Genomic DNA, 16,161 nt, shown 5'->3' with positions numbered 1-16,161 from the left:
GAATATCTTCATATCATAAAAAAACACTTTATTTTTTTTTTTATTGCTTACAGAGTTGGACAAATAGCTTAGGTGTATTTTTAAAATTTTAGCAAAATTTTCTCTTACCTGCAAGAGAAAAGCAGTAACTTGTCTCTGCAAGCTATGAAAGAAGGAGTAAGCTGGATGCAGTGTTTTATAGTCAATCTGTAGCAGAAATATGCAGTACGATCCCCACACCTGCCCTCTGCTTTCTACTAGCACTGGCAACACAATGCATCACAAACAAAACACCAGACTGTGCCACCCAAGGGCTGCAGAAGTGCTTAGCCAAGAAGCAAAGCTCATGGAGACTTCTGGTTCACATCACATGACCCAGGGACATGCCACAGGCAAACAGGACACACTCGTGCATCCATTCCAGCCTACTCACAATATACAGCAGCTCAACCACAAACCTGAACATAAAAGACACACAATAAGCAGACTATAAAGCTTCAGCTTTGAAATATCTCAAAATCTCAAGTTCACACATCAGCATCAAGCCATAATTTATACTAAGTACACAGGAATAATTATGGCTACTAACAGTCTAGTTCTTACAACTGAAAATTATTCTCAGCATACTAATGAACTGAACCTTATCAGAAAAAAAAGGTCATATTTTCATTTTTAAATTCATAATCATTAGAGTATTATCCTCTACGCTAAACATAAACCAAATTATACTGAATTATTTTATGCACATTACGAAATTTTACTACTTAATGCATTTTACATATCACTAAAATTTATTTGATATACTAATCTTTCCTAATATAAAATGAAAAGGTTTAATTTAAATATGCAGTTTGGAAGTTTTACTTTCTGGTTCATTAGGGACCTCCTCTTCTATCACACGTCCTGATTCTTGCTGAGTATCACAAGGAAGCTCTGGTTGAGTGTCACAAGCAGATTCATGCTCCAAGGAGATATCAAGATCATTATCTTGAGCTCTGTCAGAAGGGGCTGGCAAAGGTTGTGGCTCAAACTGCAGAATCAGGTCTCCTTTCATGTCTAATTAAAAGAGCACAATGAAATAAAATGACCATTTGGAATACAAATCAAACAAGACTGCAAGACTACACTCACACACAAATCCCCAGGAAATTCAAGTATCAGCAGGTTATTTCACAACAGATTTAATCAGGCTTTTTTTTCCCCGCCAAAATACAAGACTCAAAACCGTTTAGATCAACAGCCATCTATTCATTCAGAACCTCCACAGCAGTTTCTCCTAGAATATGCTAGGTTTTTCAAAATAAAAGTTGATGGGATGAAAGACTCAGCTTTACACCAAGAGCAGCTAACAAGGAAAATGACACATGACCCCACTAACTTCTTTGGGGAAAGGACACACCCTGACCTGGCTGCTCACAAGGCTGCCACAGGAGAGTGATCACACAGTCCAGATGTGAAACCCCAGAGGACTGCACAACAGGAATTCCCCTATGATCACCTTAATGACTGCGGGAGTTACTGCCTACAAGTGATGTGAAACACAGAGGAAGATCATCTTGAAATTTTATGCTTGTTACATGTACTTAGGGGAGGAACCCAAGGCAGGGAAAGGAAAGAATCAAGTTAGTCAGGGGCCAAACAACTATGAGATAAGAGTGAGGTGAAATGAGACAGTCAGTCCACTTGTCTGGCCATGCACTGTACTTGGCAGTCTGTTCTGTTTTCTCATTAAATTCCGCTTGTAGCTGGTTTTCTACATGAGGAACACTGTGTTTTGTATGCATGTGTGTATATATAAGGGCCAGCAACTGCAACAGGGACCAGAAGTCACAGGTGCACCTGTGTCTAGAGCATTGCTGACTGCAGAGGCCATAATGAGTGCATTTAGGTGAGTATGAGTATCAGCATGCAGTGCCTAACAAATCACAAGCCAGACTTGCTAGCAAGAATGGTAAGAGGCTTAGGAGTTACGCATCAGGCAGCGGTAAGACCGGCCTGGGTACTGCAGAGGCCAGGGAACCTATAAGCTGTCTAGTAGAGGGATCAGGAGATCCAAGCATTCAAGCCAGCTACAGAGGAGAGTAAGGGATCCTAAGAAACCTGCCAGCACATGTGTGTGCATGTTCAAGATTACAAGAGGATCCAGGGCCAGCTACTGGGTAGACTAGAGTATATAAGCTCAGTTCCCACAGGAATCCATACAATTTGCATGTCTGTGCATATGCTCCGAGTGGAGCAGCAGATCTTGGGGGCTCACATGCCCAGGGTCAGCAACTGGCAAGACTAAGGATCAAGGGCCAGCTGCCAGGCAAGACCAAGTGTCTAAAGCTATTCACCAAGTGAGCCACAGCACATATTTGAGCACGTGTGCATTTGAGTGCATATCTGAGTATGAGAGGTAACTCAGGCTCCAGCATGAATCACTGGACACTAGACTGGGTATCTAAGACCTGAGGATGATCTGTAGTGTAGCAGATAGAGACCTGGGATACGGGGGACAACTCCTGGATAGACTGAGTGTCTAAGACCAACTGCTGGAGGGATCCACACCATATTACAGACATATATCCCACAAGAGGCCATCATGTTGATCAACCAACCAGAGCAGTAAACAGAAGGAGGTCATTTGTGCTGTTTGTACTTAATGTGAGTGCTGTGTTTTCCCTGCTGGCCTGCATGGCCAGCTGTATGGATGTCCCCTGCAAGGCTGTTCGTGTGCATGCCAACTACGAATACACACACAGCCTTGCTACCAGCTGCACCTGGGAAGAGGCAGGTGCAGCAGCCTCTCCCTTACTGGGTACCAAGTTCAGCAACCTCCAACAAAGAACTTACTCCTGTCTTCGCTGCACATTTCTTCAAATGCAGACTCCAGTTCTCTCTGCCATTCTTCTTTTGCTTCCATGCGTTTGCACGGTGGCACTGAAACCTGAGGTGGCATCTGTGCGACAACCTGTCTCCTGCGCATCCGATCCTGAGCATGCATTTGCTCCAGCTCTTCCAGGAATCTTTCCCTGTCCTTCAAGAATAAAGAAGGGATAACATAAACCTTCAGTGCTCACATTCAGACAGCCACATATCAAGACTGATACAAAATGCTTCCATTTGGTTACCATGATGTTTGGTTAATGTTCAAAGTTAATCTTATTCTAGGGAGAAAGTGCTTCCTCAGGAGAAGGCCGTATCAGCCCTTTAGACACAGGAGTCATCAATACTACCTAGAAGATCTGATGTTAAAGAAAAGATGAGACTCCACACCTGCAGGCCAACTTTCCTCAAGATAATTAAACTTCCTGTTTTATAAGGTAAATGAGCATTTCTTTTGCCAAATGACTTTTGCTAGTATATAATTCAGCAGTTGCTACCTTTGAAGATGCAAACTAAATATTCTTTGGCACACTGAGTATATGTGAGAGGTATTTAAAAAAAAACAAAACAAGAAGTTTGTTGTGGGCTTTTTTTTTTTTTCCCTGTTAATTTCAGGAGCATCAGCACCATTTCCAGAAATCCCCATTTTAGTTTGGTTACTCATTTAGGGCCAATCATATGCCAGCTGATAAAAAGCAAGCTTTTCTTCTAGCCAACAAAAATATATGTGAAGCTACCAGACCACAAAAAAATTTTTGAGTGTAGATCTCAGTACAAGGACTTTTCTCAGTAGTTTAATTTTTATTCCTTAAAGGAAACTATTTCAACATTTCCAGACTTGCACACTAACAGAATATCAGTCTTTGAGTAAAAACTTATAAAAGTTTACAAAAAATAAAAAAACTTGTTATGTCCTTAGCAGTAATTTTTTCCCCTGAAGGACAGAATCACCAACTCCAACTAAAGCTAATGTGGAAAAGCAGAACTCATTACCTATTAAAAAAGTTTTGCTTGAGTATTACCTATTGATTAACAGCTGGTCAAACATTCAGATAAAAATTAAGAGGATGTTCTTTAATTCTCACTCCTTCTAGATGCCAAAACAAGCAAACAGATTTTGATTTTTTCTTTTTTTTTTTTTTTTTTGCAAAGACATTCTGCAAACTTTATTTAGTCCGTGAATTTCCCTCATGGAAGGGTAAGACCTACAACTTACTGAACAGTGGTTGTTCTGACATTACAAACAGGCATAACTGCTTTGCCTACCTTGGCCAACTGCATCTTCTTCAAGGCATGATTTCCTCTAATATGTGCCTTTTCAAGCTGCTTTCTTCTTTCCCTCTCTGCCTCCCTGTGTAGTTCCTCCAAACGTCTCCCTTCTTCTTCAGCAGCTAAATGAGCATCTGGCTGACAATCAATCAGTAGGTTATTCCACAAAGTTGTGTGATAGTTTAAAGCATAAGTAACAATAAATAAATGAATAATTCTGCAGCAAAAGCACTTAAAAAAAGACATACAATGCCATATGAACATCCTTGAATGTTTATCTTGCAAGCAGGACCAAAATAATTTTTTACCTTTGAAAAAAAATTCATTGTTACATATTTTGTAAGTTTAGGTAACAAAGTGTTCCAGTTTCAAGCTGCACCAGGGACAATAATTTATATGATTTGTTATCACAGAGTGGTTATTTTTTCTACAATACATAGTAAAATGAATGATATGGTCAACATTACAGATTGGGAACTTCTATCCTCATGGTTTTGTTTTAAACACGAAGAAAAAATCTCTGATGTATCTTCCATCTCATTTGGGAAACCAGAAATAATCTGCAACTTTCAAGGTAGAAAAATCTTACTAACATAAAAATATACTTAGGAAAAAAAAGTAATTCCAAATAAGCAAGCCAAATGCAAGGCAAGTCTGGGAGTACACTGCTAAAAAAGAAGGGAAGAGAGAAAAGCAGGGCAACTGCAGCTATCAATTCAGCATGAGCCACAAGTCTTCCAGTTTGGGTGTTTGAACATTATACCAGTCTTGTGACCTCACCTTCCAGTAAAAGCCTGTTCACTAGGCACTGCCAGGTGCAATACACTAAGTGACTGAGCACGTAACTGAGGCTTTACAAAGCTGCCCATCTGAGATTCTCTTTAGTAAGTAGTGTAAGCTGCTTTATACAAGTTCATATCTTTAAACAGCTTTTAGAAAATCCAACAGCTGACACCCAGACAATGAATGCAGACTGTAGCACAAACACTTGGAGTTAATCATCACCTGCTCTCCGTCCACTTCTCTGTCCACCAAAGCTTCAGCAATATGGTAACGAGTAACAGAAAAGTTGCCAGCACCACAGGGCTTCACAGCAAGGATCTTTTTCACTTCAAAACTCTAGGAAGAAAAGTACAACTACAGCTGTATCACAGAACAGTATCTCCACCAAAGCAAATGAACAGAAGTGATCTGGATAGCTAAATTATTATTAAAAGAAACCCACCACACCAAATTCTGTCCTGAAGATAGTGTTTAAAACCTTATATACATGTAATAATTAATAAACCACATCGGCACAAGGCAGATCTAGAGGGCTTTAATAACGGAGAGCATCTTAGGCAAACCCCTGCACAGAAATTGACACTCATCAGTGCCATGTTTCAAAAGCACTAATTTAAAAGCACTTGAGTTTGATGCATTAATACAAATCCCACTTAGAACAGCTGTCACATTCACCTCAGAGCAGGGCAGCCACAGACCCACAAAATAATTATACCCAACAGCAAAGCAACACTTGTCAAGTACAAACTTTCTTTAGGAAACTCAGAGCCATTATGTCCAATTTATTAGTTGACCAGAGAAAAGAGCATTTTCTGTAACTTCACTGAAAAGTGTCTATTCATAGAATGTTAAGTTGCTGTGGTTTTTGAGAAGTTTTGGGTACACTAACACATTTCAAATCTTTTCTGGAAATTTGAACAATAAGCCATCAGACCCTCCCTCTTCTTAGGCTTAGCCTCATATTCTCATTAGCAAAGTAGCCAGTTTAGGTTGCTCAATATACTGCAGGACCCCTCTTTGCACCTAACATCTCCTCCAATTATTTTCTCTCAGCTTCCCCCTTCCTCAACTTTCTCCTAAGAAGGTTCTCTTATTCACATTAAATAAACTGGAAAGATTCATAGCTTGAGTGCTCTAAAACTAACATGATCATAAAGAAAGGTGCACACACAAAGAGCAGCATTGAGTCTCAGGAATATCTTAAACTGCATAAAACGAGGCATACAAAATTTCAGGATTGACTATTACTATTTTACGAAGACTGTAGAAAGTAAAGTCTTTAAACGAAAAATCAAAGAATCATAGAATCATTTGTATCAGAAAAAACCTTCATCAAGTCCAGTCATTAACTCAGCACTGCCAAGTCTAAATCATGTTCCTGATTGCCCCAACTTATATCTTTTAGATTTCTCCTGGAATGGCGATTCCATTACTTCCCCAAGCAGCCTGTTCCAGTGCTTGACAAGACATCGAAGAATTTTTTCCTAATATCCAGTCTAAACTTGCCCTGATGCAACTTGAGGCTACTTCCTCTTGTCCTATGACTTGTTACCTAGGTGAAGAGACCAACCCTCGCCTGGTTACAATCTCCTTTCAGGCACTTGCGGAGAGTGACAAGGCTCCCCCGAGCCTCCTCTTCTCCAGGCTAAATACCCCCAGCTCCCTCACAGCCACTCCTCATCAGCTTTGTGCTCCAGACCCTTCCCCAGCTCCGTTGTTCTTCTCTGGATACACTCCAGCACCTCAACGTCTTTCTTGTCATAAGGGACCCAAAACCAGTAAAACTACTTTTAGCCTTACCAACAGAACTTCAGTAACTTATTTTATGGTCCTTAAACAATACGCTGAATTTCTTAATCAGTAAAAATCATAGTAATTGTAACAGATCAACACTTGAAGATACTGATTATAGCTATAAAAACACACAAGTCCCAGGCCTAAACCTCATTAGATTGAGTGCACAGATCACCAGTGTTTGCCCTGTACTGGGTTACTTTCAGAAAGTACAATTAAACATCTCTACTAAATTATTTTTAAAAATTAAAATTAACAAACCAATAACAAATAATTATTAATTACATGTAATCAATCAAATCTCCAGAATTTCATTCAAAAGCTGTGAAGATGTGAGAATTATGTTGGAGGCTGCAATTTTTCAATTAGTGTCAAAAGCAATTTAGGCTGAAAAAAATACCATACTTCTATCCCGGTTTTGTAACTCCTCCCTCCTTTTTTTTTTTTTTCCTTCCATCAGAAAGTAAATAATTCTATACTAAAATCTGGCAAAACTGGAGAAGGAAAGTATCATGAAATGGGACAAAAAACCCAACAAAAACTCATGACCCCAGCTCTACAAATGCTATGAATACTCAAGCGGAGCACAGTAATACATTTTAGGTTTTGTTTCCATTCCATACAAATCTAATAGATCATGTAAGAAAAACTAAGTTTCCAAGAACTCTGCAACATTTTTCAATAAAATGGTGTTTACAGTTTAACTTCAATTAAGTAACTTTTCATTTGGTCTATTTAAATATGGCCTTGACTTCTAAAATCCGTAATTCTGGGAACGAAAATGGGTTATGATATTAGAGTAAAAATACTTTTCTAACTGGGTAAAATCACAATAATACGAGTACCTTTAGTAAATGTTTATTATATTCTAAGTAATCATGCCATGAACAACAATGCCCTAGCTCCTTTTTATGAAATTATAGTCAATTGTTATTGTAACGGAGCATCAGATTATGATTATAGTTGCACTTAATAAGCTCCTTATACAAACGTTCAAAAAAACAAGCAGACTTATTCAGATGACCCTGTAATTTGCTATAATTCACAGGATTTAAAGTAAATAATTTAAATTCAGTGCCTTTTGAGTAACACATTTTCAAGACAAAGCCCTAGATTTACCTTCCCCCGACAGTCAATATCTCTTGTTTTCTCTCTCTTGAAGCAGAAACAGGAATAAAGAACTCTCAATCTTTCAATTACTTAACATTTTCCCCCATGAAGTACATGGCACCCAATAACTCTTTGAAGAAAATAACTTCATTCTTAGCCCTGTGCCCTCCCAGCCATAGGTCTACAACAAAAGGATTAAAGTCTATACAGATATGAAAACTAGAAAAAAGGCTTAGTCAGCTAGTCTTTAAATCGAACAAATTTACATGCTCTGCTATAGGGAAACAGAGCAATCTCTTTTCCTCAACAAAAACTCAACATGTCTGCAAAATTACTGTTTCAATCTGCCATTATCACAACATGAACTTCATAAAGAAACAAAACCCACATACTGTAGAAAATCCAGATGTTTGGAAACTCCACTAAAATGAGTTACAAATCACATTTGTTGAAAAGGTGGGTAAAGGGTATTTGCTAATGGATGGAAATGCATTAATTTTTTGAAAGGAACAATACTTAAATAGAGCACTGACCCAGACATATCATCCAACACAATCACATATGCAATTCTGGTTTCACCAGAACCTGGAGAAACCTGGAAACAAAGCCTTCATTCTTCCCCTGGTGACAAAACACTGAAGAATGAGGAGTAAATTCTGTGTTTATAAAATGGAAAGGAAGATGCATTATTGATGATGGCAGATAAAAGTATTAAATAAAAGGATTACATATTAAGTACTGTGTCATTTTAGTTGTTATGGAGATTAACTGCAGTGACTATCTGTGGTGAAGTGTTAAAAAAAATGTGATGTAAGACCCATTCTACACTGCAAAAGTTACTACAAAGCAAAGCCACAGCATCTCATTGCTTTCCCAACAATGCCAAACTGAGAAACAGAAGCACCTGAAACCCAGGAAATAAAGAGTCAAAGTTCAGACTGATACAGACTTCACCTGCTCTACACCAGACACACCAGGAACACACCCTGTGGCACAACATAGAGGGGAAGAGCAGCATGAAAGGGTCTGTGAATTTACCTGAACTGTACCAGACAGGACCTTATTCCAGATGTACTAAATTTCAATACAGCATACACTTCACCAGAAATAACCCCAAACTTTACCACTCCCTTACAACACTTGTTTTAATCTTCACTCATATCCAGCTTATACAAGATGAAAACCCTTGGGCAACCAATGAGAAGATCTGGAGAGAAACTTGTACTAATGAAAGGTCATGGGTATTGCTTCTAATCATTCTTAAAACTGGGAGGGTCAAACCTTACTCAGTTTTTCCAGATACAACATGAAACCCTATCATCCTGCACTCTAACCTGTACATAATGTGCTGGGATGTAGCTGGAAAAAGTTTTGAAAGCTTCACTGGCTCTGAGAGGGGCTAGTACACCTCAACCCCTTTTTTTATTGTCAGTACCTTGAATATCCCTGAACCCAAAGGTTTAAAAGAATACAACACCACATGAGGCAATTTAAACTCTGCATTCATGAAGTTCTATTAGTTAATTCCAAAGTAAAAATGCATGTAGTGTTCTTTCGGCAGTTTAGATTTGCAATCGTATAGGAAATTCTACACGTATGCACCAGCTCTATGAAACCAAAGCAGCATGAATGGGGTACAAAGCCACACCTCAAAAGGCTGCAGCCTCCCCAACATACTTAGGTGATGGTTTCCTATCAAAATTAAAGAGCTTCCCCTTTATTTAGTACTCTCTACAAGAAAAAGAAAGTAAAGGGAGAAAAAAACAACAAAGCTGCCCCACAGCTAAAAAAACAGAATTGTCTTTATTTCAGAACTAAACAAAATGCTGCTAACTGCATCAGTATGACAGCAGGCTGAGGAGGCATGTAAAGTACATGCTGAGAGAGATCACTGTAAAGTCTCATATCACTGAGGCTACTAGAAGAAAATGAGATATGATGAAAGTTTAAAAGGACACATTACCTACAAAAATAAGAGCCTGATTACAAGAAATAAAATTCACATATAACAAGAGATCAATGAAGTACCTAAGCTTAGTAGCAAGAAATCTGCTAATATCTAATGAATTCATTCTCTCGGTTTTTGCTGAACCACTCTCCTTATATATGCAAACACCAACTCTGGATGTCCTGCTGCGAGGAGTCAGAGCAATAAATATACATGGGACCCCTGAAACTGTGATCATTGTTGTTTTACAGATACATACCTCAAAAGGACGTGGTGGAGGAGGTGGCAGGCTTGCAACTTTGGCTGCTCTTTGTCTTTCCACTTCCAGAGCATGTTTACGTGCATCTGCTCGTCTTGGGGGACAAAAACAAAACAAACACAAAAGAGAAGAGAGACAGAAAATTATTCAAGCAACAGTGACAGAACAGTGCAAAATAAAAGGTAAACCTGAAATCAGATTCCTAAGTACCTGCACTCAACGGCTGGGCTAGGGAATATGCTTCCCCAATGCTGGGGAAGCATATTAAAAAGACAACAGAACTTGGCTGGAAGGCAGCATTAAAAATTACCTTCTTCAAGTTATGCAAAAATGTTCATATATACAAGCACCCCAAAAGCAATGCAAAATCTCTGCTTCTGACCTAAGTTTCCAGAAAGCATTGTGCACTTCCAACACACTTTAATTGTTTGAGTGGAGATACAGCTCACTACTTAATTTACAGGTCTTAGCCCTACTCAGGTGTAACTATGCCCAAGAGGAGACAGACCATATTCCATACCAGCCCAAGTTTGGTCCAATCTGCTTAATAAAAAAAAACTGAAGAAGACCATGACAAATGCACTAGGTCCTTTTTGCAGTTGGTTAACTCTCCATCAGGAACTGGCCTGACAACATTTTATTTCATATGTCACTGAACTCCTGGAGAATCTATAAAGCCAGCCTGAATATCTGACATTCTTGTCTTGGTTTTAAAGATACAGTTTTTATCAAAAGCCACAAGCTTTGTCCATGAGCATTAATTCTCTAACCCATAACATTTCAAGACTGAAAAAGCTCCAAGCAAGAAGCATCAACATTTTTGCCTTTCACCTTGTGACACTGTAAAGTTCATTCTTAATAAAACAAAATAACTATTGCATACCTGGCTTGCTCATGAAGTAATTTTTCTTTTTGGTGCTTCTGCTCTATCAGAGCTTTTCTATGTCTCATCTCTGCTCTTTGTTTCCTTTCTTCTGCTTGCTTCGCCAGAGCTTTTAAGTCAGGCTCCTTAACATTAAAATATTGTCATCACTTAATACAGAATTTTACTCACATCTCATACTATCAGTATGATATTTAAAATTAGATACTGCTGGTAAGAAGCACAACCACAAAACTACTTTCTACTGTGTTAAGGTTAAAATACTCTAATAACTTTTCCTTCTCTGCCATCTTTATTTTCTTCTTCTTCGCCAAGAACAGCAGTGAACCTGCCACATCTCTCAGCCAATTTAACCAAATATTGATGTAGAAATCCTAGCTTCTTCTGTATCAGTTTGAAGAAAAAGATAATTAAACACAGTTATTTAAAAAGCCTGTAGCAAATGCAGACTAAACTATGTAGAAGAAGAGTGTTATTACCCTCCAGTTATCAACAGAGACATTCATTATTAGTTCTCTGTTCCTACAACACTGGTACCACAAGTTTTTCGCTAACTCACCTATCCTAGCATTGGAAAGGACTTTAAAAAAGAAAAGAAAGAAAAGACATGGATAAATGGAAAAGCATAATGCTATTTTACTTGGGTTTAAAGATCCTGACTAATTCAGGAAGTAAGCTACTTTGCAAAATCCATGTAAGTCTTTGGCTGGTTTCTGTAAATCTGATTCAGAGTCAAACCTATAGAAAAATTCTACCCAGCAATCTCAATGATCTCTCAAGCAGAGTCTACACAAGTTACAGGATTTTAAAGAGAGTGAAACCAGTTTCTAGGCACAGAATTAAAAAGTGACACCCATTTGCAGTCCAGGCAAAGGCCTCTGAAGCCCCTGACAAGGCTTTCCATGTCACTGGTGCACTGAAGGGAAAAAAAATGTTAAGTGGATTTTCTTAAACCATAGAAAAGATCCATGGTGGAGAAAAAAATTACTGTATTACTGGCATAATTAACATACTGAGTCATTATGTACAATTTAGTGAAGTAGAAACGTACATGATCATACAAGCTAATACAATCAAAGTAACATTAAAGTCTGCCCAGCAAAAGCCTTCACAGATAGGCCCATAGACTATCTTGTGGGATGATACCTGCAAAAAAGTACATAATCACTTCTAAAAAGCTTCCTTGCTTAAAAAGTTGTCTATTTAGATATCAGGACTTCAAAATCAGGAATGTCAATGGAAAAACCAACCAAACAGCAATTTTGGTATTTCTAAAACACTGAAATTGGCTCTGACAATATCTGCTGGTATTGGCTGGAATAGAAATTACTTTCTTCACAGTGGCTGGTATGAGGCTGTGCTGTGGATTTGTGCTGAACACAGGGTTGATAATATAGAAATGTTTTTGCTATTGCTGAGCAGGGCTCACACAGAGCCAAGGCCTTTTCTGCTCTTTGTGCCACCACACTGGTGAGAGAGTGGGGGGTACATGGGAGCCTGGGAGGGGACACAGCCAGGACAGGTGAGCCCAACTGACCAAAGAGATATTCCAGACCATATGGCATCATGCTCAGTACATAAAGGCGGGGAATGAAGGAGGAAGGGGGAGATGTTTAGAGTGATGGTGTTCGTCTTCCTCAAGTAACCATTACACATGATGGGTCCCTGCTGTCCTGGAGATGGCTAAACACCTGCCTGCCCATGGGAAGATGTGAATGAATTCCTCATTTTGCTTGGCTCTGTGTGTGGCTTTTGCTTTCCCTATTGAACTGTCTATATCTCAACCCATGAGTTTTCTGGGTTTTACCCTTCTGATTCTCTCCCTGATCCCACTGGTGAGGGAGTGAGCAAGCAGCTGCCTGGTGCTTGGCTGATGGCTGGGGTGAAACCATGACACAATCATAAAGCTCACTTACATTTTCCTTGGCCTGTCGGTGACTCTCCCCAATCGCTCTTAAGCTTGATAGATACAGTTCTTCCAGGGCTTTCATCTTCTCATCCTGTGCCTTCTGCCATTCAGCTCTCAGTGCCTCCTCTAACTGATGCAGTTGTTCTTCTCTTCTCTGCTTTACCTTCTGCCTTATCTGGCAGGAGATATACTTCTGCTGCTCTCTGACCTGTAGAAATAGCATTCATATTTATCAGCAATTCAAGAAAAGCATAATATTTTTTGCAGCAAGATTTTCCACAACACAGTTTACCCTCCTTCCATCTCAGCTACTACTCCATTCCAATCTGTCCAGAAAATACTTTCAGGTTGCTGTTACCTTTTTCCAAAATCAATATCTAAAATAATAAATCTAACCTTAATTAAACATTCTGGTTGTAGTCCAAAAAATGACATACAAGTGACAAACTGCAAACACTGCTTGGAATATCCTTCCCTCCAAAAATACAACACAATAATCTATGAAAGGTTCCTATTACAATTCAAGACCTAAAAAAAAAAATCAACTATACCAAAAACTTAGTAAACATAGTTTATTATTTTCCACTTTGTATTACTTAGTAAACATAGTTTATTATTTTCCACTTTGTATTTTAGGCAATTTTTTTTTTTTTTACAGAAAATGTTGTGAAGCACTGGAACAAACTGCCCAGGGAAGTGGTTGAGTCACCACCCCTTGAAAAGTTCAAAAGACATGAAGATGTGGCACTTAGGGACATGATTTAGTAGTGGACTTGGCAGTGCTGGATTAATAGCTGGACGATCTCAAGGGTCTTTTCCAACATAAAAAAATTCACCATTCTACAATACTATCACCTTGAAATTTAGCTTACAGGAAATAATCTTTTCAGTTACTTTTCCTACATTATTTGTTACATCATCAAATGAAATACAACACATGGAAAAATACAGGCATACCTGCTGTAACCTTAGTTTTCTTCTTCTTTCGGATTCTTCTTTCAGAAACATGGCTTCTTCATTAGGACTAAGCCTCAATGTCCCAGCTGTTGCAAGTTTCCTCTTCATCTTTGGATATGCTGAATAATCAACTTCTGTGAGAACAATGCAAAGAAAAAGAGAAATTGTGCATAAATGATACTAGCAAAACACCTATACAAACACCTTGAAGTTTGCCCTGTCTGTAGCAGTGATTATTCTGGGATATTAGGAGACTCTGGGGTGCTGTTCTCCCCAGCACAGCAGAGAAAAGAGGTGGAATGAAGGCACCTCTCCTTTACAAACAGGAATACCACCATAATGTTGTAACTCTATCGTGGTATCTGCATGTGAGAGCTACAACTGTTCACATCTGTCCCAGCTGAAGGCTGGACTTGATCTCAGAAGTCTTTTCCAACCTCAATGACTCAACTGTAATCAACAGCATTGGCTCTGTCTTTGTCACAGTCACAAAAGATAATGCTTTTGAACTTCCAAACACTGCAACAGAATGACATTCACAGTCTACTCTGTGGACCAGGCACCAACATTTGCAAAATGAAGGGTGTGCACCATTCCGCTCCCAGGAAGACTTAAAAACAAACCCACCAACTACCGAAAAGCACACCCCACAGTAAAGCAGGCTGGTCACTCCGGTGAGTTGTACTGAATTACTCTCAAAACTGTTGTAGAGAAGATGCAAGATACAACAGTAATTTTGTTGGTGTTTTTGGCTGCACTCCAAGGTTTTCTACCTACAGACTCTGTAACTCCAGCAACAGCCTGCGTACCAAGCATTTCACTGGAAAGCTGAAACTGCTCACTAACGATTTTTTATTCAAGTTTTCCTGAGAAGACAATTTCAAATTTTATTTCCCTCAAGATTTTACTGTGAAAGTCTAAAATTCCCCTGCCCCCAAATCAAGTAAGATTTTTACTGGATCTTTAAATATTTATAACCCTGAAAATATTCGCACAAAACAAGCAAAAAGACTTTCAAAAGCCACTGCAAATTCTAAAAAAAAACTAGTGAGCAATTCATATAGCACTAAAGAGTTTAACCAACACGATATACCAGGAAACAATTCTTTTCAGCATCATCTATACTGATCTTGGTATATTTAGAGACACAGTATCACAGATAAAAAAACAACACTGTAAAGAAATCAGGTGATATGTAAAGCCAAAGATCCGTGAGATATTTTCGGTAAAGGATTATTAAAGCAATGAATCCGAAGCTCTTTACAGCATAAAGAAGGACAGCAGCATCCTGGATCCTGCCAGCCCTCCCTCAGTCACCCGATGAGCCACAGAAGTTTATCAAGGCACAAAATTAAGTAGCAAATTACTATATTCTCTCTCTCACAGGCACACGCACGCACACACACACACACACACACACCTAAAAAGGGAAAAATGTTGAGGATAACCAATGCAAAGCCTGGATCCAAAGGATAAGAGCAGAGGCCGAGATTGCGAATGCCGCGCTTCCCCGGGCTCAGCCACAGCACAACGCGGGCGGAGCGGGCCGGAGCGGGCCCCGGGTCCGCCGGGCCGCTCCCGCCAGTCACCGGGAGACCCCGTTGGGGCCGCACCTGGATCCGCCCGAGCTGAGAAAGTAAAACAGCGGGGAAAGGGAATAAAGGAAGACGAGGGAGAGGGAGAGGGAGAGCCGCCCGTCACGCACCCGCCACCGCCGCGTGGGCCCCGCCGGTCGCTGAGGCGCCAACGGCCACCGCCCCCGCCACGTGACGCCGCGCCCCCAACGAGCCGCCAATAGCGCATGCGCTATCGCCCGCCCGGCTGTTCTAGCCCCGCCTCCGTCTCGCGGTGGCCAATTGGGACTCGGGACGGCGGCGGGGGGCGCGCGCGCCCAATATAAAGCCGGCGCTGTGTGGGGTAGGGTGGAAAGGTATGTGTGCGGTGTGGCCCTCTTGGTCGTACTCTCATGCTGGTCAGCCTCTGCGCCCTTGGGGTTCTTTCATGCTGGTCGGCCTCTTCCCTACGGCCCATTTAGGTGCGGGCAATGCCTTGCTCGCCTAACGCGGCAGTCTCAGCGCGCACGTGGAGAAATATATGCAGGGGAGGGGTTCGTCACCCCGGCTCACTCCCAACATCGCCCCAGGAGCCCGCAGTCGGAGTTACCGAGTGCTCGCATGGGAGGGGCAATCACTGGCCGAGCTTGAAACGCTAAGAGAGCGGAATAAAACTGAATCCTGCTAGTTCTGCCTCACTAGTGTTACTTCTATGCAGCTTTCCCGTTCAGAGGTTTTTGGTTGCACTGTGTCAGTAGAAGGAGTCTCATAGAATTATAAAATGGTTTGGCCTGGATAGGGGACCCCGAAGATCATTTATTTCCAACCCCATTCAGGCTGTGGCAGTGC

The 16,161-nt window shown here is 40.3% G+C and overlaps 1 protein-coding gene across 6 annotated transcripts in view; it reads right to left on the bottom strand.

The window, feature by feature from the left end:
• Positions 1-15,543, bottom strand: part of CEP295 (centrosomal protein 295) — a 43,124-nt gene extending 27,581 nt beyond the window's left edge. For 4 of the 6 annotated variants that reach the window (XM_059838551.1, XM_059838552.1, XM_059838549.1 and 1 more), the window contains exons 1-9: positions 15,465-15,543; positions 13,760-13,893; positions 12,810-13,010; positions 10,894-11,018; positions 10,011-10,104; positions 5,122-5,235; positions 4,114-4,254; positions 2,815-2,998; positions 844-1,035 (exon numbers count right to left, since the gene is read on the bottom strand). In XM_059838551.1, the coding sequence (XP_059694534.1) occupies positions 844-1,035; positions 2,815-2,998; positions 4,114-4,254; positions 5,122-5,235; positions 10,011-10,104; positions 10,894-11,018; positions 12,810-13,010; positions 13,760-13,867 (1,159 nt within the window). In that variant the 5' untranslated portion in view covers positions 13,868-13,893; positions 15,465-15,543. Of the gene's footprint in view, positions 1-843; positions 1,036-2,814; positions 2,999-4,113; positions 4,255-5,121; positions 5,236-10,010; positions 10,105-10,893; positions 11,019-12,809; positions 13,011-13,759; positions 13,894-15,179; positions 15,327-15,464 lie in introns of those variants that run through there. The other 2 variants (XM_059838553.1, XM_059838554.1) reach the window with 2 other exon arrangements.
• Positions 15,544-16,161: the final 618 nt, after the last annotated feature.

The sequence above is a fragment of the Haemorhous mexicanus genome, chromosome 2 (assembly GCF_027477595.1).
Source record: "Haemorhous mexicanus isolate bHaeMex1 chromosome 2, bHaeMex1.pri, whole genome shotgun sequence".
Lineage (NCBI taxonomy): Eukaryota > Metazoa > Chordata > Aves > Passeriformes > Fringillidae > Haemorhous > Haemorhous mexicanus.
This window is presented reverse-complemented; position numbering and strand designations above follow the sequence as displayed.